The sequence below is a fragment of the Acanthopagrus latus genome, chromosome 4 (assembly GCF_904848185.1).
Source record: "Acanthopagrus latus isolate v.2019 chromosome 4, fAcaLat1.1, whole genome shotgun sequence".
Taxonomy (NCBI): Eukaryota; Metazoa; Chordata; class Actinopteri; order Spariformes; family Sparidae; genus Acanthopagrus; species Acanthopagrus latus.
The window spans coordinates 4,132,902-4,154,416 of NC_051042.1; the positions used below are offsets into that span (position 1 = coordinate 4,132,902).

At 39.4% G+C, this 21,515-nt stretch overlaps 1 protein-coding gene across 16 annotated transcripts; it reads left to right on the plus strand.

Moving 5' to 3' along the window:
- The first annotated feature begins 2,414 nt into the window (after positions 1-2,414).
- LOC119017757 lies at positions 2,415-15,801 on the plus strand. 16 transcript variants are annotated; one of them, XM_037094748.1, is made up of 20 exons: positions 2,415-2,467; positions 3,557-3,697; positions 4,205-4,361; positions 4,628-4,820; positions 4,945-5,049; positions 5,361-5,417; positions 5,968-6,024; positions 6,475-6,531; positions 6,985-7,041; positions 7,573-7,629; positions 8,075-8,131; positions 9,388-9,447; positions 9,760-9,837; positions 9,957-10,109; positions 10,590-10,625; positions 10,736-10,825; positions 11,259-11,357; positions 11,600-13,652; positions 13,967-14,134; positions 15,233-15,801. In XM_037094748.1, exons 2-20 carry the CDS (start codon positions 3,583-3,585, stop codon positions 15,463-15,465), a joined length of 3,882 nt encoding a protein of 1,293 aa, XP_036950643.1. In that variant the 5' UTR covers positions 2,415-2,467; positions 3,557-3,582; the 3' UTR covers positions 15,466-15,801. The 16 variants fall into 16 exon arrangements, with proteins under 16 accessions (XP_036950643.1, XP_036950645.1, XP_036950647.1 ...); XM_037094750.1 differs by having other exon boundaries at positions 8,078-8,131; XM_037094752.1 differs by having other exon boundaries at positions 7,576-7,629.
- The last annotated feature ends 5,714 nt before the right edge of the window (positions 15,802-21,515 follow it).

Below are 21,515 nucleotides of genomic sequence, written 5' to 3' on the forward strand. Positions count from 1 at the left end.
ATCAATTACAGCGCAGCCTCCTCTTCCCCCACAAACTCACAAACCAACTCTACAACTTTGGCATAAACCCCACACTCTGTGAGATTGCCAGTGAGGAAATCTAACCTTAAACAATGTGATGATGAACACTGACACCCCACAAGAACTCAGTCAGAGCTCTACACACTGCTCAACTATGACAGTGTTGCCTCACACAAGGACAACATTATCCTGAAATTTGCTAACAACACCACAGTCACTGGCTGGATCATTTTCACTATCACACATCATTGATGACCTAACCTGGACAGATGACATCATCCAGCTGGTCAGGAAAACACCACAACAGTTATACTTTCTCAGGAGAGTGAGGGGGTTAGGCATGTCATGAAGATTCTCAGAGTAACATTTGCCTCTTGCATGTTACATTAAATACATCATTTGATTTTTAAATGGTAATAATTAATGGTATTACTTATAGCAAATGTTTTGCATTAGGTCGAACAATGCCTCTTAGCTGGGATATAATCCCAATTTATTACGGCCTGAAGACAGCTGTTGCTTTCATCAGATGGTAACCAAGTATCGCAATATTGAAATGATGGACAGATTCCAATTTAAACTATTTCTATGATCAAACAAACATCCATAAAACATTGTTCTTACAAAGGAATAAGCCCACTGGGCTGGCATTTGTTATGCAGTGTACTTTCTTGACTTAACTTAGCCTGTTGCTGCCCTGTTAGCTTATCTTAGCCTAGCCTGCCAGTTTAACATTACCCCTGCAGTCAACCCAACCTCATAACCTGTGTTATCAGTCAATCAATCAAGTGTATTTGTCACTAGTAATTATATAAAGTACAATGGCTTGTGTTGACTGTTCTGCTGTTACAGACAGGGTGTCTCTAGAGAGATATTGCCACTAAGCTACATTAGATATCGTGGCCACTCCAGACAACTTTAGCTGCAGACTAGCATAGTCTCAGCAACTGCTGCAGAGTTTGTCCCTGTCCAGCAGCATGAGAAGGCTCATGAGGGCAAGCTCTGGTTGTGTTGCTCCACACAACACCTGACTGCAAACCAGTTATCAACCCTGCTAGCTCTGTTGTCAGTCCTGTTGGCCCGCCGCCCACGAGCCTCCTTCAACACTGCAGACAGGGTTAAACAACATGGAGTGATACTGAATTGTGTAAAGGAATTAGATGTCATTGCCATGATATTCATGAGTTTCAAATGTACTCCTACATCTGCCATGTTGGGGACCAACACAGGTGTTTCTATTTGAGTTGTGTTTCTGATTGGCGTAGAACTAATTAATTAGTTTGAAACACATGTGGGGCCCCAACATGGCAGGTGTAGGACTACATTTGAAACTCATGGATATAGGTATTATATCATGGCTAACAACCAGTTGGATTGCTTGGTATGAGCTCTCCGCTTTATAATGTTAAATGAAAACCTGTAAATATTCATAGCCTATCTGAGAAAGGCAGTCGCTGTACTGACATCCAGAGCAATTATCTATGTTTACTTATCCATCTGTATTAGTACCGTCTTTGTGTAATTGGACATCGACATTGGAGCTGTTGATTGGAGCACAATTGGACAATCAAAGACAGCTTTTGCCAGGACAGACTTTGCACAGATATTAGTTGCTGTTACTGTATAATGTATATTGATACTGTAAAGTATATATTGTACACAGACTGTTGTGTTCTTTGGATACTTTTCTTTATCTCTCCAAATATCTTCATTTATTTTATTGTATATGAATGGCATTCAGAGTGAAAGGCAAAGTAAGAATTTCATTGTACAGGGAAACTTGGTTTTAACTGTGCATATAACAATAAATGCTTTGATTTGAATTGAATTGATTCGAAAAATTTATTGAAAATTGTACAAGGTATAATTTGAATAGCTAGCCAGTATACATACAATAGGCTATGTGCTATGTGAAAGCAGGTGCAGTTAAAATTATCGTCATCATTTCATCAATGCACATGTGCATGATATTAACACATGGGATTAGCACCCAGGTTTCCAATGGGGGAATCATCAGTGATCAGTCAGCAAGAGAAAGATCTGTCATTAACGAGATAGGACTCACAAGGGCACACTTGCTGTTCACTACCCACGTTTGCCATCACAATGGACACACAAGAAGGTGTGCCTATGTAATATACTGTAGGCTAATTGATAAAACCTATAGGGGTGAACTGTTGCCTGTAAAATTTATTTATTTCTTCATATCTTATAGTCACTGTTGAATATTTATAAACTAAACACAAATTACAAACTCATTCAATAAATTGATCAATCCAAAATCAACTAAAAGAAAGTGGTCATGATAGAAAGATAAAAGTCAAGTTTATCTCCGCCCCCACCTCCTACATGAGGTGCGCAAGCCCCGCCCCCCCCATTAGGTGCATGCATGAGCTGCATGCTGCAGACGGACAGCAGGGAGATGCCATGAGGAGCAGCCTTTAAGGTAAGCAAACTTGACGTTTTTGAAAATTTATCAGGTTTTTATGCCATGTGGTTCATCCAGTCATGTTATGATGGTGAACTTATAGAAAAATGTGAAACTGACAATTTTCTGTCGAGTTGGTGGCGATAAATAGATAATTATCCACAAAGCTAGCTAGTGTTAGCTAGCTAGTTACACTCTTGCTAAGTAAGCTGGGTAGAAAACAAGCTTTAGCAAGTTGGTTGGCTGGTGATGGATAGCCTTATTAAACATGAGAATAACTGGACTGCAGCAAGCCACCACCATGACTGTCATTTCAAGGTAAAATTAGCATGGTTGCTAAATTGCTTGGCCTGAGATTAGTTAGCAGGCAGTGGTAGGATGGCACCTTAACACAATATTAAATGGTCACCTGGGCTAAGTTATTAAAGACAGTAGTAATTATAAGCTCTGACATGAGTGGTTCTTTTGTATGTACTGTGTACGGTGTAATTTCTCAAGCTGCAGCCTCTATGCTCCTCTCTGTCAGGGCTGACAGTTCAGACACAGAGAGGAGAGGAGCTCCTCATACTATGTTCTTTACTGTAAGTGCAATAAATCTTCAGGAGAAAAATGCCAGTGCTTTATCAATATACCTGTTCAACATGCATAAACATGTAAATATGTAGAAAGCGATATTTCAATCTGCCCTGTTCCCAGTCATTTAACTGTTTAATTTATTGTGCCAGTGTCTTAAAATTTGACAAATACTGACTGATGTCAGTGTTCTAAATTCTTTCTAAACTTCACTCAGTATTTTGATGCTAGGAATATGATTTATTATATATATATATAGATTTATTCTTGTGTGCATAATAAAATAACAAGTGTGTGTGAGAGAAGGGTAAATACCTTGAGCTACACACTGTGGATCACAACAGGTTTCCTCCAGGTAAATCCACTGCATTTGCTACTGAAGAGATTTCATTATGTGGGTAAAAAGCCTGCATTAGTTTGTGACTAAACTATCAGTATAAACATTATATCCTGGTATAAAGGAAACTAAAAAATGTATGTTGGCTTAACTGGGTGGCTCACATATGTGCTCACATGGAATATTCTGTCAAACAGATGATACGGCTGGTAATGAAGCAATAATGGAGAGATCTGTGAGGAGAAGACGGGTCCGTCCTCAACAGGATGCCGAACAACACATCAAACTGAAAACTGACAAGGCTGGTCTCAGAGAGCATTTCATCAACCCATACAAAGGTAAGTTCTTACATTTTGCAAGTCGTGTTTGTGTCAGTTGTACAGAGCCTATTAATAATGTTGAATTACACAATGTAAATTCAAAATTCATCTTTGCTTCATATGCATATCTCAATTACACAAGGCTACTTCATACTGGCGGTGTGGATTTGCATTTAACATTTTAAAGCTGGGTTAGACAACTTCTTAGAGCCATTATGGTTATAGTTAGTTAAAGTCTTTTACCTTGCAGAACAAGGGAGTCGCTAGTCTACCACTGCCTCAAGCGATTAGTTAGTTTGTGTTCTTGTGTGACTTTGGTGTTTTAAGCCCAGTTCAGACCAATGATTCACAACAAAACTAAACCGTTTTAGAACATTGCAGGCAAACACTGCAGCGGTGTGATCTAGCCCGTTTCATCTTGACTCAAACAGGCTGATGTTGTCGCCTGCATTTCACTTTGTTGAATCTCCAACAGCTGGTTTTAGAATGTAAGTCACGTCATGTTTTTTTTTTCTAATTTTAAAGGTCGAGGTGTGTTTGCTGTGGAGGTTTTCAACCAAGGAGATTTTGTGCTTGAATACCGTGGTAAACTTTTCAAACAGGATGGTCTTCTTACAAAGAAGTACAATGACACGGAAGCAGTATTCCTGTTTGACTTCAAATGGAAAGGGGGATGTTGGTGGTAAGTTGAATAATGAATATGTTTTTGTTGCCAGGTGTAAAACATTACAATAGTTTTAGGAGATGAGCTTTGAATGGCCTGTTAACCTAAGGACATCCCAATTTCCAAAAAAACATGCAAGAGGCTCATCATCCCGGTAATACTGCAAATGTATATTGCTTACCTCAATTGCTTGCTCAGCTTTCAAATAAAACGTGCCCTTCTTAACCCTGTATCCAAACAAAGTAGGTTACGTCTACTTTAACATCAATATTCTTTTCCTTAAGTCTTGATGCATCTGTTGAAGACAAATCACTGGGAAGGCTTGTGAATGACGATCACATCAAGCCTAACTGCAAGATAAAAGCTATTGATGTTGGTGGGATGCCACATCTTTGCCTGTTTGCCCTAAGAGACATTGCCCCAGGTGAAGAAATAACTTACAATTACGGGGATTCAGACTGGCCTTGGCGCAGACAGGTACAATTTGTTTAATGTTGATAATAGTTGTTTTTGTCATTTTCAGATGAAGCTGATCTCAATGTGTCTTGAGATTTGACCTATATTATGATTGTTTTATTTTTTTTCTGGTTCCCTTTTCCAGCAGAAAATGGCACCTGATGTCAACGGACAGCTGATACATGTCAGTGAACAGCTGACACCTGATGTTAGCGAGCAGCTGACACCTGATGTCAGGGACAGACCTCAGGTAGGGGCCAGTTTAAAAAGTACTACTTAATCTCTCATACTTTGTAAGGTATTTGTTTTCAGTGTAGTACTCAGTGGGTTTCAGAGTTCGTATTACTGACCAGTGTTTCTCTTATGACAGCCCAAGTAGTAATGAACACTAAGGACAATGATGCGTGTTTTGAACATGTCCTAAAGTAGTGACAGATTTACATACTGGTGTTTTGACATTATACATAGATGAATGTCCCCAATTAGGTATAAGTAGCATGTGTGTGTTTGGAATGACACAAATTGTATAAAAATAGTAAAGCCATTTTCTTCCTTTTCCAGCAGCAATTGGCACCTGATGTTAGCCAGACGATTGTTGAAGAAAGCGACAGACCTCAGGTAGGGACCAGTTTATAAAATACTACTTAAAGACCTGTTGAGCAAGAATTTCTTTATTGAAATAGCAGAAAATTTCTCTAAAAATGGTCCTACTCATTCATTCCTGTGTGACAGTGTGTCTGTCCACAGAGAGCCTGCCTTCCACCTGTGTTTTCTTATTTCTTAGTGTTGGGTGTGTCTGCCTGCCACCTAAACCACTGCTGAATCCTTTTGTATTAGTATGTATTATTGTCCAGTGTTTCTCTTATGACAGCCCAAGTAGTAATGCACTGTAGGGACAATGATGAGTGTTTGGAATGTCTCTTAAAGTACTGGCAGACTTACATAATGGTGTTCTGACATTATACAGAGATGACTGTCCCCAGTTAGGAATGAGTAGCGTGTGTGTGATCATAGAATGACCCCAAAAGTACTGTTAGACTGACATATTCGTGTTTTGACATTATACATAGATGAATGTCCCCAATTAGGTATGAGTAGCGTGTGTGTGTGTTTGGAATGACCCCAAATTTAATAAGAATAGTAAATACATTTTCCCCCCCTTTTCCAGCAGCAATTGGCACCTGATGTTAGCCAGCCAATTGTGGAAGAAAACGACAGACCTCAGGTAGGGACCGGTTTATAAAGTACTATTTAAAGACCTGTTGAGCAAGAATTTCTTCATTGAAATTGCAGAAAAGTTCTCTGAAAATGGTCCTACTCATTCCTTCCTGGGTGACAGTGTGTCTGTCCACAGAGAGCCTGCCTTCCGCCTGTATTTTCTTATTTCTTAGTGATGGGTAGGTCTGCCTGCCACCCAAACTACTGCTGAATCCTTTTATATTAGTATGTATTATTGTCTAGTGTTTCACTTATGACAGCCCAAGTAGTAACGTACTGTAAGGACAATGATCTTTGTTTGGAACGTCTCCTAAAGCACTGACAGACTTACATACTGGTGTTTTGATATTATACATAGATGAATGTCCCCAGTTAGGTATGAGTAGCGCGTGTGTGTGTATAGCATGACCCCAAAAGTAATAAAAATAGTAAATTGATTTTTTTTTTCCTTTTCCAGCAGCAATTGGCACCTCATGTGAACCAGCCGATTGTGGAAGAAAGCGACAGACCTCAGGTAGGGAACAGTTTATAAAATACTACTTAAAGACCTGTTGAGCAAGAATTTCTTCATTGAAATTGCAGAAAAGTTCTCTGAAAATGGTCCTACTCATTCATTCCTGTGTGACAGTGTGTCTGTCCACAGAGAGCCTGCCTTCCGCCTGTATTTTCTTATTTCTTAGTGTTGGGTGTGTCTGCCTGCCACCCAAACTACAGTTGAATCCTTTTATATTAGTATGTATTATTGTCTAGTGTTTCACTTATGACAGCCCAAGTAGTAACGTACTGTAAGGACAATGATCTTTGTTTGGAACGTCTCCTAAAGCACTGACAGACTTACATACTGGTGTTTTGATATGATACATAGATGAATGTCCCCAGTTAGGTATGAGTAGCGTGTGTGTGTGTATGTTTGGAATGACCTGAAATGTAATAAAAATAGTAAATACATTGTATTCCCCTTTTCCAGCAGCAATTGGCACCTGATGTTAACCAGCTGACTGTGGAAGAAAGTGACAGACCTCAGGTAGGGACCAGTTTATTAAATACTACTTAAAGACCTGTTGAGCAAGAATTTCTTCATTAAAATAGAAGAAAATTTCTCTAAAAATGGTCCTACTCATTCATTCCTGTGTGACAGTGTGTCTTCCACTTGTATTTTCTTATTTCTTAGTGTTGGGTGTGTCTGCTTACCAGCTAAACCACTGCCGAATCCTTTTATATTAGTATGTATTATTGTCTAGTGTTTCACTTATGACAGCCCAAGTAGTAACGTACTGTAAGGACAATGATCTTTGTTTGGAACATATCCTAAAGCACTGACAGACTTACATACTGGTGTTTTGACATTATATATAGATGAATGTCCCCAGTTAGGTATGAGTAGCGTGTGTGTGAGTATAGAATGACCCCAAAAGTACTGTTAGACTGACATACTGGTGTTTTGACATTATTCATAGATGAATGTCCCCAATTAGATATGAGTAGCATGTGTGTGTGTTTGGAATGACCCCAAAAGTAATAAAAATAGTAAATTCATTTTTTTTTCCTTTTCCAGCAGCAATTGGCACCTCACGTTAACCAGCCGATTGTGGAAGAAAGCGACAGACCTCAGGTAGGGACCGGTTTATAAAATACTACTTAAAGACCTGTTGAGCAAGAATTTCTTTATTGAAGTAGCAGAAAAGTTTTCGAAAATGGTTCTACTCATTCATTCCTGTGTGACAGTGTGTCTGTCCACAGAGAGCCTGCCTTCCACCTGTTTTTTTCTTATTTCTTAGTGTTGGGTGTGTCTACCTGCCACCTAAACCACTGCTGAATCCTTTTATATTAATGTGTATCATTGTCCAGTGTTTCTCTTATGACAGCCCAAGTAGTAATGGACTGCAAGGACAATGATCTTTGTTTGGAACGTCTCCTAAAGTACTGACAGATTTACATACTGGTGTGTTGACATCATACATAGATGAATGTCCTCAATTAGGTATGAGTGTGTGTGTGTTTGGAATGACCCCAAAAGTAATGAAAATAGTTAATACATTTTTTTCTTCCTTTTCCAGCAGCAATTGGCACCTGATGTTAGCCAGCCGATTCTGGAAGAAAGCGACATACCTCAGGTAGGGACCGGTTTATAAAGTACTACCTTAAGACCTGTTGAGCAAGAATTTCTTTATTGAAATAGCAGAAAAGTTCTCTGAAAATGGTCCTACTCATTCATTCCTGTGTGGCAGTGTGTCTGTCCACAGAGAACCTGCCTTCCACTTGTATTTTCTAATTTCCTAGTGGTGGGGGTCTATGCCTGCCACCTAAACCTCTGCTGAATCCTTTTATATTAGTATGTTTTATTGTCCAGTTTTTCTCTTATGACAGCCCAAGTAGTAACGGACTGTAAGGACAATGACCTGTGTTTGGAACGTCTTCTAAAATACTGACAGACTTACATACCACTTTGTGACATTAAACATAGATGAATGTCCCCAATTAGGTATGAGTAGCGTGTGTGTGTGTTTGAATGTCCCCAGAAGTAATAATATAATGATAATGATTATAATATTATTATTATCACCATTATCATCTTTATTGATAGAGCAGTCTTCTTAATCCATGTGACAAATTGCCTCAAAAAGGCACCAAAATAAAAGTAATAAAATCATCAAGTTTTAAAAGAAAACATTTAGTGTCTAAAACCCAATACATATCAAGAAAATAAAAGACAGTTCCTATGTAATTAAAACTCAAATATAATCAGGAAAGGCTATATGATAAAAGTATTACTTATTTTGCTGCCTTTATGAAGCACTTTTAACATGGATTTAGAGTGCTCTATAAATAATTATTATTGTCATTATATTACTTTTTGGCCCTGTTTTCTTTGTTTTTACAAATTCCTTGCTGAATCAGAGATCACCTTTAAGTCCTTTCTTAAAACATACTTTCCTGCTTTTACTTGCGTTTCAATTTCCTTTGTACTGTCTTTTATTTTCTTGATTGAAAAATTGATGATTTTATGACTTTTATCTTGATACCTTTATGAAGCAGTTTGTGACATGGATTTAGAAAAGTGCTCCTTATGTTGCGGTTATTATCATTATTATTATTATTATTATTATTATTATTATTATTAATAATAATATATCATTAATATTGTTGTTGTTATGAATAATAATAATAATAATAATAATAATAATAATAATCATTATTATTATTATTATTATTATTATTATTATTATTATTATTATTATTATATAATACTTTGGGGGTCGTTCTAAACACACATATACTACTCAAGCATCACCTTTATCTCAGCATGTCTTGAAATTTCAGCTGTATCAAGGTTGATCAGATGTTTATTTTATCCGGTTTCCTTTTCCAGCAGAAAATGGCACCTGATGTCAGTGAGCAGCGGACACCTGATGTCAGGGACAAACCTCTGGTAGGTGGTCACAGGGGTCAACACACTAGTCTCTGATGTCTGCAGTTCCTTGTGCCCTCCGGTTTAATCTGAAAAACACTTTGGGGAAAATAAGCCCTCTAGGTTTTGTCTCACTGTGACAACATTAACACAATATCATTTTGTACAATCAATTTAGTCAAACCTTGCCTTATGAACTCCATGATTCTTAAGCATTAACAGTTGGTGTTAGCATGTAGCTAATGTTTTGCATGACATCAGCTGGTGTAACTTTTAACAAAAGTCATGTGGGCTGCACACACAACTTCATTTTTTTTTTTTTTTATCTTTAAGCTGTCATCTAGTCCTATGGATGCGTCTCAGGTGTATGATAAGATCAACATAAATAGCAGCAATCCAGCGGCACATACAGTAAGAGCCCATTTTCATCTTTACATATAATCACTATTGCTCATTTTTGGCTGTGAATTGTTATAATTTGTAGTTGTATTCACAAACTGTCTTTGAAACAGTCAGTTCTGTCATTACAGTCTCGAATGGCCAAATATAGACAGCACCATGAGGAATGCTTCAATCGTCATAAAATTGCAGAGGAGGAGCGAAATGCTAGAGAAAGACAGCATACAATGAATTTGTTAAAGCGTGCACAACTGGTTCAACAATTGGCACAACTGGATACACTTGTGAGTAATATACTTCAACATCTTAGAGACAGAAATTACTCTCTGTGCTCAACCTCTTTTCATTCATTACTCGGAGCTTGATTGCGTGATTGAGTTTTATTATTACTATTGTTATTCTTTGCAACACATTCAAAGCTGCGTTCTTCAACTGACAGCCAGTGGGGCAGATACGGCCCTTAATTACTTTTTTTACTCGTTCTCTGACTAATTCCCATGAGCCCAAAGAAAAAACTTTTGGCCTATTATATTTCATCTGGATGCACTATTAGACTTTTACTGCAAATGTCCATTTATCCTGAAATGTTGTTGTCTTGCTAACTTTTAGACATTAGTAAGGCAATGATGAGTAGTCTGCAGTTGTATTCCAAATGACCATTGGTCTAATTTTGTTTTGTTGTTGTCCTGGAGTCAACTATCTTGTTAACCCTAACCATCACTTTCTCAGCTTTTGACTTGCCTTTCTTTCTTTTCCTCCCTTAGCTAACTTCGCAATCCCCATTGCATGATGATATTCAGGTATGTCTACAACTTCAAACAGGGGCGAGTTTTAAAAGGGAAGCTACTGTAAAACAAAATGCCAATTGAATTTGAATATTGCACACAATAAGTTGGATTTGTCTTTTTAGTCACTAACCTCATCAGATACCTCGTCCCTGGGTGAATCAACGATAAGCAGTGATCCGTTGGAAGATGGAAAGCCAGCAACAAAAACACAGGTAACACTGCACTGCTTGCTGAATAGCTGAATATCATTTACTTTCCAATTGTACAATTATATTCAGTGTGGATAAGATTACTATTATCATTTGGCATCATTAAATAAACCATCATTAATCCAATAATTTTCATGATGCTCTTCAAGAATACATAGTCATATAGTTTGTTAATTTACCGATTTATTATCCCTGAAAAAGAGTAAAGGCTGATCACTCCTTGATCATTATAGGGAGAGGAATTTGTCACAAATCCCATCCTCAAAACATCAGTATCATTTTACATCATTTTTAATCATAACAGTGTTTATTCTTTATTATTATTTATTATGTTACTCAATATAAGGTCAAAAATGCATGGGAATGAAAATTTTTTGCACAGTAATTTGTACTTAATGGAACGCTTTTACCTTTTTGTCCTTTTTTCTGCTTTAAGACAACAACTCCTCTTACCTTTGCTACATCGTCAGATGGTCAAAGATCTTGGAATTGTTCAGTGGATAACTCAAAAAGGACATCCTCAAGACAAAGACTGGTATTTTCCTACAGTCTAATAACAGTCGTGTACATTTTGATGTATACATAAGGCTAAAGCAATTATTATGTGGCTTTTCATTAAAGAAACATTGATAAACGTAGCCTTTATATGTCATATCCCAAAGCTAAAAGAGATAGTCTTCCTGTAATAAAAGTCCGATGCATCAACACAGTATATGACACTCAGTATAGTAAAGGATGACCTATGTTACTGAACAGAATCTTTTTTCTTTTTCTAAGGCCACTTCATATATGGAAACATCCCTTGATGAGTCCGATCACACAGACTATAGTGATCATGACTATGTCCCAGACTCTGAAGCAGGAAGTTCCTCTGAGCCTGATGAAGACGCACCACTGTATCCAGCTGAGAAAAAGCCCCTGCCGTCTCTGCGATATCCCATTTTATCTCCATCAAAACAAGATATTGATTCAGGAAGCCCAGAAAAAGGAGACAGTGCAGTCAGCCCTAAGAAGAGGAACTTGCTCACTCAAAGGAAGAGAAAGATCTCATCCCCTAGTCCACTAAAGAGCAACTCAAACACTCTTGAGAAAAGCAGAATCCAACAAATTTGTGGCTCAATTAGAGTATTGCCTCCCTCAAATTCTGAAAAACGTCGAGTGTACGACAAGAGGAACTACTGTCTCTTTTGCTCCCATCCCTCATCAAAAATTTCACGACACCTGGAAGCTGTACATGGGGATGAAGCAGAGGTTGCCCTAGCATTTCAGTATTCAAAGAATTCAAAAGAGAGACGCAATAAGTTGAACATTCTTAGAAGACGTGGAAACTTTGCCCACAACGCCAATGTTGTAAGGGAGGGAGCTGGAGAGCTCCAGGCCTGCTACAGACCACGACAGTGTAAACGTGCCTCTGAATTTATTCATTGTTTTCATTGCCAAGGACTTTATAGCAAGAAAACATTGTGGAAGCACATGAAAAATTGCCCAGCGAAGGAAGAAACTAGTGATGAATCCAGCAGTGGGAGGAGGCGAGTTCGATCCAAATGTGCCCTTAAAACTGCCATCGTGCGTGAGATTAGTGAGGGCTTGAAGAATGTGATTTCCTCCATGACCTATGATGAGGTCACTCGGATGATTCAAAATGACAAACTTCTCTTGCAGTTTGGACAACACCTGTTTGATCTGAATGGGTCAAGAAAGAACAGACATGACTACATAAGGCAAAGACTTAGAGAACTTGGGCGACTTTTACTTGTGGCTAAGAAGAACACTCCCATCCAGAAGGCAGAGGAACTCATCTATCCTTCAAACTTCAATCATGTGATATCTGCAGTGAAAGAGTTGGCTGGGTACAACACAGAGGACAACACATTCCGCACACCTTCCTTAGCCCTCAAAATTGGTAACAGTCTGGGCATAATCTGTGAGCTTGTGGAGAGTGATAATTTGTCCACAGTTGACAGAGACTGGAGTCTTGTAAAATTTGCGCGAGAATTCAAGACCATCAAACAATTTCGATGGAAGGGATTGATTACCAGAGGAGCAACAACCTCTCTGAGAGAGTCAAAGTGGAATGCACCACTGATTATACCTCTCACTGAAGATGTCAAACTTTTGGACTCTCACATGGAGAATGTTAAAGTTGTTGCTGAAAGAATGCTGAGACTGTGTCCCTCTGCAAAGAACTATGCAACACTTGCCAAAGTGACACTTGCTCAGCTGATCATTTTCAACAGAAGACGAGAAGGAGAGGTGTCAAGAATGGAGTTGGCCACTTTCAAAGAAAGGAGAAAGTCAGAACTCAATGAGGACATGGCCCTATGTCTTACCCCACTTGAGAACAAGATGTGTGATTTCTTCACCAGAGTAGAAATCAGGGGGAAACGAGGAAGAGGAGTCCCTGTGCTCCTGAAACCATCAATGGTGTCAGCTATGGAGCTTCTAGCTGACACTCGTGAGCTGTGTGGCGTCTCCAAAGAGAACATCTACATGTTTGCTAGACCAGGAGCATTATCAGCTTACAGAGGGGGAGAATGCATCCAAACGTTTGCAAGGGAGAGTGGTGCCAAACATCCCGAGGTCTTAACCTCAACAAGGCTCCGGAAGCACATAGCAACAATGTCTCAAGTTCTGAATCTTCAAGAAAATGAAGCAGACCAACTTGCTGACTTCCTGGGTCATGACATTCGTGTGCACAGGCAGTATTACCGCCTTCCGCAGGGAACACTTCAGCTCGCCAAAATGAGCAAAATGCTTTTGGCTGTGGAGAAGGGGACTCTATCACAGTATAAAGGTCAAACCCTTGATGACATTGAGATTGACCCCGAAGGTATGGATACAGATTGTGTGTATCTTAGTGTACATTAGTATAATACATTTGGTTCAGATGCTGGGAAACCTAATGTTATTGCCTCATGCATCATTGGTACTCTTTGACAGCTAGCTAATGTTTATGCTGTATTTGGTATTTGAAGTCTAGAAATGTAGAACCTTATACCTATAACAAATTATTTTGATTTAATGTGCAACTGCAATAATGTGGGCAATACATTCAGAACTGACTGTTGGTTTTTCATCTTAAGGCTACAACTGCTGAGGCTATGCCATATTTTTTTTAAATATACTCTTACATTTTCTCTGCAGAAAAAGTTGATTCCTCACAAGATCAGGATGCGTCAACTGATGAGGATGAGTCTCTTGAGTCGACCACTGAAGCAACAGGCGAAGACGGCCAGGAGCCACCAGAGACTGCACCTTTACTTCCGACCACTGCTTCCAGTTCCACTCCTCCCAGTGCTTTTCGCATTCGAGGTTTGTTTTGGCTTGGGTTAGATTTTTTTTAACGGAAGAAAGTTAGTATCTGGATGCTCCGATGCTGATGGGGTTTGCCAAACTAAAAATGTGACTGTCTCGACCTCATTGATTCAAGGTAAAACTTGTTATTGTTAATAAGTCTGTAGTTATTAACTCAGGACACAATCAAAGTGTTTCCCCTAATGTTGTATGCATTCAACAGCAGTGCAGCACCACTGCTAATTGATTTGTGCCACTGCTCCCCAAACTCCCACTCTCTACTTTAAGCAGTCAGAGCTGGGGACAAGCGAGGGACCCTCCATAAATCTAACACGCCCAGACATTACCACTGCTTACCATGCTTCACTGATGGTCTTGCTAACCACCTATAACATAAATGTGTCTGTCCATTGCACTAACAGACAACTTGGCTGTCCTTGATAGCCTAAAGAAAGGGCACTATGGCAGAATCTGCACTGCAGTCTCTGTAGAGCAGCGTTATGCTACAATCAAAGGCTGAACTTCATATTCATATTAGAACATGCTCTCCTTACTAAACATACTGTAGATTAAAGTGCATCCAGATAATAACATTTAATGACTCTTGTCCCTGACGGGAAAGTTAGGCACCCACAGGAGACTTTTATCAGTTTGTGCATTTGTGTACAGCTGAAGATCTCAAAAGTGATATTATAATGATTTGTCCTCAATCTAAAAGTTAACATTCTGTTAAAAAGTTGTTTGATACTAAATTCTCAGTTTAAAAAGTGTTTACAAATGCAACTAACAAGTGAGTTTAGAGAAGAATCTTAAGTTTAAGTAGTAACACTGTAACACTTTGAACTCCAGATTCTATGAATAAAGGCATAAACCTAGGTGGAGCTGGGAGTCTGCTTTTTTTTTTTCTAACAAATTTAACTGGGATGCCTATTTGGGATTGTGTTTAGATAATTAAAGAACCTTTGTAGCAATATCTAGCATTCATGGACATGGTGTTGTCCTTGCATTTTGAACGGGAGTACTAAAAGAAAGCAAAGATTGTGAATGCATTTTTAGATGGACTCCAAAAAATGCTTTTAGTAATGAGATATTAATACCTGTATCTTTTCTTCACAGACAACACAGGTAACTCCAAACGCAAGTGGGAAGACAGTGAGGTACATGCAGTTGAAAGACATATGATGCGCTTCATCCACACGTGCAAGGTACCTCAAAAGATCGACTGCATCCGGTGCATTAGTGCAGAACCCTATGCACTCAAAGACCGAAACTGGACTGGAGTGAAAAATTATGTCAGAAATCGGATCACTGCCTTAAAGAGAAAGGCTTGTTCTCAGGACTCATGCTAGCTATTTTTTGAAGTATACCTGTGTGAAGTGCCTGTTATGTTATTTTAGAGGCTAATGTTAAATTTGTTTATGCCAGAAGCCTTTCTTTCTTTCTTTCTTTTCATATAACCGATGTTCTTGGTTGTAGTTTGGAGCACAACCTCCTATTATCATGTTGCTAGCGAGTCCAAGAAATTGTTTCTCTGAATATTCTCTAGTCAAGTATGTGAACTGACTGCTGTCCAGATGCATTCATTTGAAAGCTAGCCAAGTTTGTGGTGACCTGTAGTTTTCAAGGACATTCCATTTGAGCTGTGTGCCACTTGTACGTGATGTCCATGCATTATGTTACTAAAACACAAGTTAACAGCAAACACAAGTCTGTTTGGTGTATAATTATTTCATGCAGATTTTCAGTGTGGTGTAAAAACACATATTCAATCTACCTCTTAATCTACATTATTACATGGTCTGGGTGAGTACTCTTTTCTGCTGGGCAGTCAGGTGTGTTAATTACGCAATAGCTCACAACAGGATGTTGGGATTATATCATGGCTAAGGGGCATTGTTTGGCCCAACACGAAGCAGATGCAGTGATACTGTAGTGTGATTGTTATTGATAATATAATACAATAATGGGGCACAAGATCACAGATGTCTGAATTTCAATTCTGCAAGAATTTAAACCACAAATATGAACACAGGAGATGACTTTATGTAACATTATGCATTTATTACTTAAGTAAAGCACACTCAATAGTCAGGTAATACAAGTGAATGTAGTATATACAAGAGGTATACCTATGGTTGAATTATGATGAATCAGTGACAACAGGAAGAAATTATCATGTGAACATGAAATACTGATAATTAAAACAATATCTCATGTGCAAACTGCAGTGCAATTGCAGGAGTTCCATGATGGAAGACATGAACCATCAAAAATGACAATAAAGGGGTGACAGTATAACTATCTGGAAAACTGACATAGATGATAATTGAATGAAGAAATAGTTAACGGCTATACACTGTACAGCTATAGGGAGCTGTAATTAAGTTTGTGATATGTTGTGTGCCATGAAGTACATTTATGTGTGATGCATGAATGATGCCCTGCAGACAATCATTGTACACCTGGAGCGTTCCAGAGGGCGATGAAGCACACTGAGGCCGGGAGTCTGTAGAAAGTCTTGGCTCAATGAGTTACAGGTGGTTGGGGATCGGGTGTATGTTGAGAGTTGAGCTCAGCGGGCCTCAACAGGGTGAAATGTTGCAGAGCAGTGAGCTAGACAAAATTGTTGGTCTGTCAAGGAAAATGTATACCCACTCTGGAGGTTCAGATTCTTCAGGTAAACTCAGCAGGGTCGCTCAGTAGTCTTGTTGTAGTAGGCAGGAGAAATAGACATTATGCAGGTTTTGGCATTAGCTCTGAATCTAGTGCTAATAAGTTGCATCCCTTGCAAGGTAGTGCTGTCATTACCATTATCAGTCATTACATCCGGCTCACTAAGCCTTGGGGGAGTGTCTTGAGATTTGCTCTTGTGCTTGTTTTTTACCCGACAGACATCATCAGACCACAGCACAGGAGTGGAGATTTTCAGCCTAGCACGTTTGCTTTGCATCTGTGGTGAGCACCAGTCGGGTTGTCTGTGAGGTCAATCCCCAGTGAGACCCAAGGTGCTAGATCTGTAGCAAATGGATTGGAGGGGATACCGCCAGTCCATTTGTGCTTGAGTGAATTCAGGGGTCAGTCAGGTCCGTAGCATTGATTGCAGTCTCCAAATCTGCAAATTTGACTGGTGCTTCTGATTCTGATGTTTTGATAGCAGGACTATAGGTTGATGATTCAAACAGCATGTTAGTTAGCTGTTCATCATGGTTAATTTGGTAGTGGGGAAATCCTTCCTTTGTTGTTGTGGATTGAGGCAGCCAGCACAATCAGAAGAGGAGGAGGATAACTCTAACCTTAACCAATGGCACTTTGTCCCAGTCACCAGAAAAAAACAGCGTTATAGGTATAATTACCACTTCTTCCTTCTGTATGAGATAATTTGGGGTTTACTTTTATTGAGTTTAATGTGTTTTCTTTAGATATCTCAGAAGCTACTCGAGACCAGTTACTTGATCAAAGATTTTATATTTCATTACAACATGCTCTCCTTACTGAATATAGCTGAACATGCATGCAGATAATAACATTTAATGAGTCTTGTCCCCAAAGGAAAGTGAGGCACCCAAAGGTGACATTTATCAGTCTGTGTATTTGTGTATAGCTGAAGACCCCAAATATGACATTAAAATTATTTGTCCTCAATCTCAAGGTAAAAATTCTGTATGGACAAAAGATGTTTAAAACTAAAATCTCAAGTGATTTTCATAATCTAGAGACTCCCAGTGATATATTCCACTTGCCAGCATCTCGCTAAACCATTCAGAAAGTGGTGTCCTCTAAGGGGGGGTGTTGAAATGTGCGCCCCCAAAGAGGACTTAAGTAAGTATGTGTGTGTGTGTGTGTGTGTGTGTGTGTGTGTGTGTGTGTGTGTGTGTGTGTGTGTGTGTGTCAGTGTGTGTTTCATCTCCATGTGTGCTTATAGACATGATTTTTATGTGTGCTTGTCTCTCATATTTGTGCGGCTCTGCATGAGCTCTATAATCTGGTTTACAGGAAACAAGCCACAGCCAAACACATGGTCAATTTCCCCTCCCGGTTCTTTCATTAGCCTGGGGCCTAATCCTTAGTTATAATTCAGATGATGGGCCCTGCCAGTAGGGGCCCGGGAATAGGTCACATAAATCACAGTGTGAAGCTGAGGCTGGGTCGAGTCCCAGCAAAGTCAGCCATTTTCCCGTTCTGCAGGCAGAGGGATGGCCATGTCGCTTGATTACCAATAAGAGCAGATGAAAAGGGCAGTTACGCACACATGCACCCACGCAACCACGCACACACATGCAGAAAGAGTGGTAATCTAAAGCTGTGCATGCTTTGAATACTGAGCGTGGTGAAATACCAAAGGAGTGCAGCTGAGCAGTGGGGGTGATTCTGTGTCAGCCTGTGTTGGATGCTTGTTGAATGAGGATTACTTCATTCCTAGAACCATTTCGTTTTCTTACGCTTCAAAACATTCAAACAAATTTAGCATCGGAGGAAATCACTCAGAATGGAAAACCCTCCTTCTTTAATCAATTCTGTTCATTTTCAGCGCCAACCTGCCGCAGCTAATCCATTCTCGCATCATGACATTGAGTCACCTTGAAGAAGGTTCAGGCATACGTATCGGATGAGATCGCAAAGTGGAAAAAGGCCGTGTGTTAGCAACAAGATTAACAGCGGCGGTCTGATATTGGATTATCACAGCTCCCTAGCAGTCAAGGCATGCCTGTGGATTAGATCTCACATCACAGATTAATCCACGACAATCTGCTATGACTTGATTTTATACAACAGGATTACTTCTTTGACATATGTTGCCACTGTTAAAGATCTAAAGCAACATTTTTAAAGATTAACCTTGCAAACAAATCATCCCGTCTCTCACTAGTCTCCTAGGATTCAGACTAAGACTTTATTCTATACGTGCTGAAGGGACATTGCTACCTGTTTTCTTTCTTTCTTTTTTTTTCTTTTTCTTTTTTTTTTTTTTTACCTCATTTCAGTTAGGAAAGCTCTTTCTAAGAAGGTGGTCTGAGGCATGAGTGTGAGCTGGCCGTATGCCATACAATGAGTCTCCAGTCCTGCAAGATGATAAAGGCGAAGAGAAAAAATGCTGCTTTCAAATCCCAAACAGAACAGGAGGATGGAAAAGACCATGTTTTGTAAGATCAGCAAAGTACAAAGCTTGCATATAATGCTCATTTTCAGGGTTATACTTTTGATTTTATGTTCAAGAAACACATTATTTATCTAATCTTAGCACTCTTTGTCTGATGCTCTGGTTTTGTGCCTGTTTTCTTTAAGTCCCACTCCTGAAAGGCCCAGTCCACTCTGATTTGTCAGCTCTCACAGGCCTGAGCTGGCCCCGCCCACTGTGTTTCCATCTCATCCAAACCCCCAGGAGCAGCACTCAACCTTGAAGCCATTTTTGACATAGTGGCCAAAAGGTGTAATTACGTAGTCATGCAATTGCTTTATCCTCATTCAAGTTAGCCTAAGTCTAAACTAGAAGCGAGCTGCTCAGCCAGCAGAAGATCTGGGTAATGTAGCGACAGGAAATCAAACTTTTTTTGGCTTCACCCGCCACTGAGCAGCTTACATATGAATGAACAGGGCTACGCCTTTAATGCTATATCCAGAATACTCTCATTAGATCATTATTAATCTGTCTCAGCTCTGCCAGTGGTTTTGTAATCGTATAGTTATGACATCACTTTGGGTGAGGGACATTTTATCAATATTTGCGAATATACAACTGTACTCAAATGTAAAGAAACACAGAAAATAAAGAACTCGACCACCACATAACTGAATTCCGACCGCGAAGGTCATTATGGGCATCAAAGTGAGTGTTCTCATATTCATGTATTCCCCTATAGTGACAGGACAGTTCTAGTCCATTATAATAACATGCATTAAAGAAAGGCAGGACACTCAGTCATGCACGCCGCCAATGTGCCGTCATCTGATCTCTAATTTGTACATACAAGCAAGGGCGATAGGTTCAAGTTCAAGTCGGAGATGATGGGATAATCTATTTAACCTGACAAGCTTCACATTCGTCCCCATTCCACATTCATGCAGCTGCTTATGCTTCGTGTGGCTAAAACTCCCCCTTTTGCTCTGTATATGTTGCCCTGTAAATGTTGTTATTCATGGTAGATTTACTTAACATTTTTTTGTTAATGGTAAATGTATATGTCAGAAAATCTATTTCTTCCAAACATTAATAGTCTGCTGTCACATGAGCTGCTGTGGTATACGAAGTTCATTGCTCTCGTGATGATTTTGGTGTCTGGAACTGAAGCCTCCATCCGCTGACAACAAACACACTGAATGCAGAGTTTATCATGCAGCCTTTCTAATATGATTTCAGCTATATTCCTCTTGCCATTAGCCAACACTGCATTAAAATACATCAGTGCCTGTGCACAGCGGTTACTAGGCTTGTTCGCTATAATAAAATGTCAATAGGTTATAAAATTCCTCTCACATCAGAGCCAAATAAAATTGACCACCTGTAGGGAAACTTTGAGAATGTCCCTGTTAAAGTGGCTGTTTCTGGGAGGACAGGAGCAACAGGGTGCTGCAGTATGTGATCTGTATTACCTCAGCCTGGCTTTGTTCCACATGACAGTATACTGATTCCTGCCATGTGTATTTAAACATTTAGACTTCAGAAGGAAATAGAACCGTTTAGCATTAAGGCAGCTCTCTCTCTCCCTTTCTCTGGATGTCTCTCTCTTTTCCTGTTTCATCATTTGCTTCTCTCACGCAGACCATGCATGCACCCAACCCCTTACAGTGTGTGGGAGTTGGCCAGTGAAATGTGAGCACGCACTGATACACAGCAATGTGCACATTTTTATGGCTAAACAAATCCATTGAACAGGATTATATAAAATGGACAGAGTGTCCTGGCCAACCGATTCACGTAGGACTGAGCTGAACTTTTGAATGTTTGAAGACGGCTCACGTTATGCTTCATGCTGCAGTGAAATATAAACTTTACTCGAACGCTTTTTCCTTGGCTGCTCCCTTTGTGTCCTTAACTGCTCCAACACTACTGGACCTGTTTCCTGAACACATGTTGTTACCTTGAGGAGCCAGACAATCATCACCCTCAAATAACATCTCCCAGACACAGAGGTGGCAAAACTACACAAATTATTTTCTCAAGTATCAGTATGAGATTCTTGTGCAAAAAATGCTCTGGTAAAGGTACCAATTAACCTTCTGTACTCAAGCAAAAGTAAAAAGTACAGGCTTTAACGTTGTTTTCGTCTCATTACGTCTGCAGTGCGTGGTATGCACTGATACTCAGGAGGGTGGTGTGCAGTGATGAAAAATAAAATCACTCAATAATTCCATCAAATGCATTAAAACTACAGTAACAATCCTGTTTTGAAAATGTAAGGAG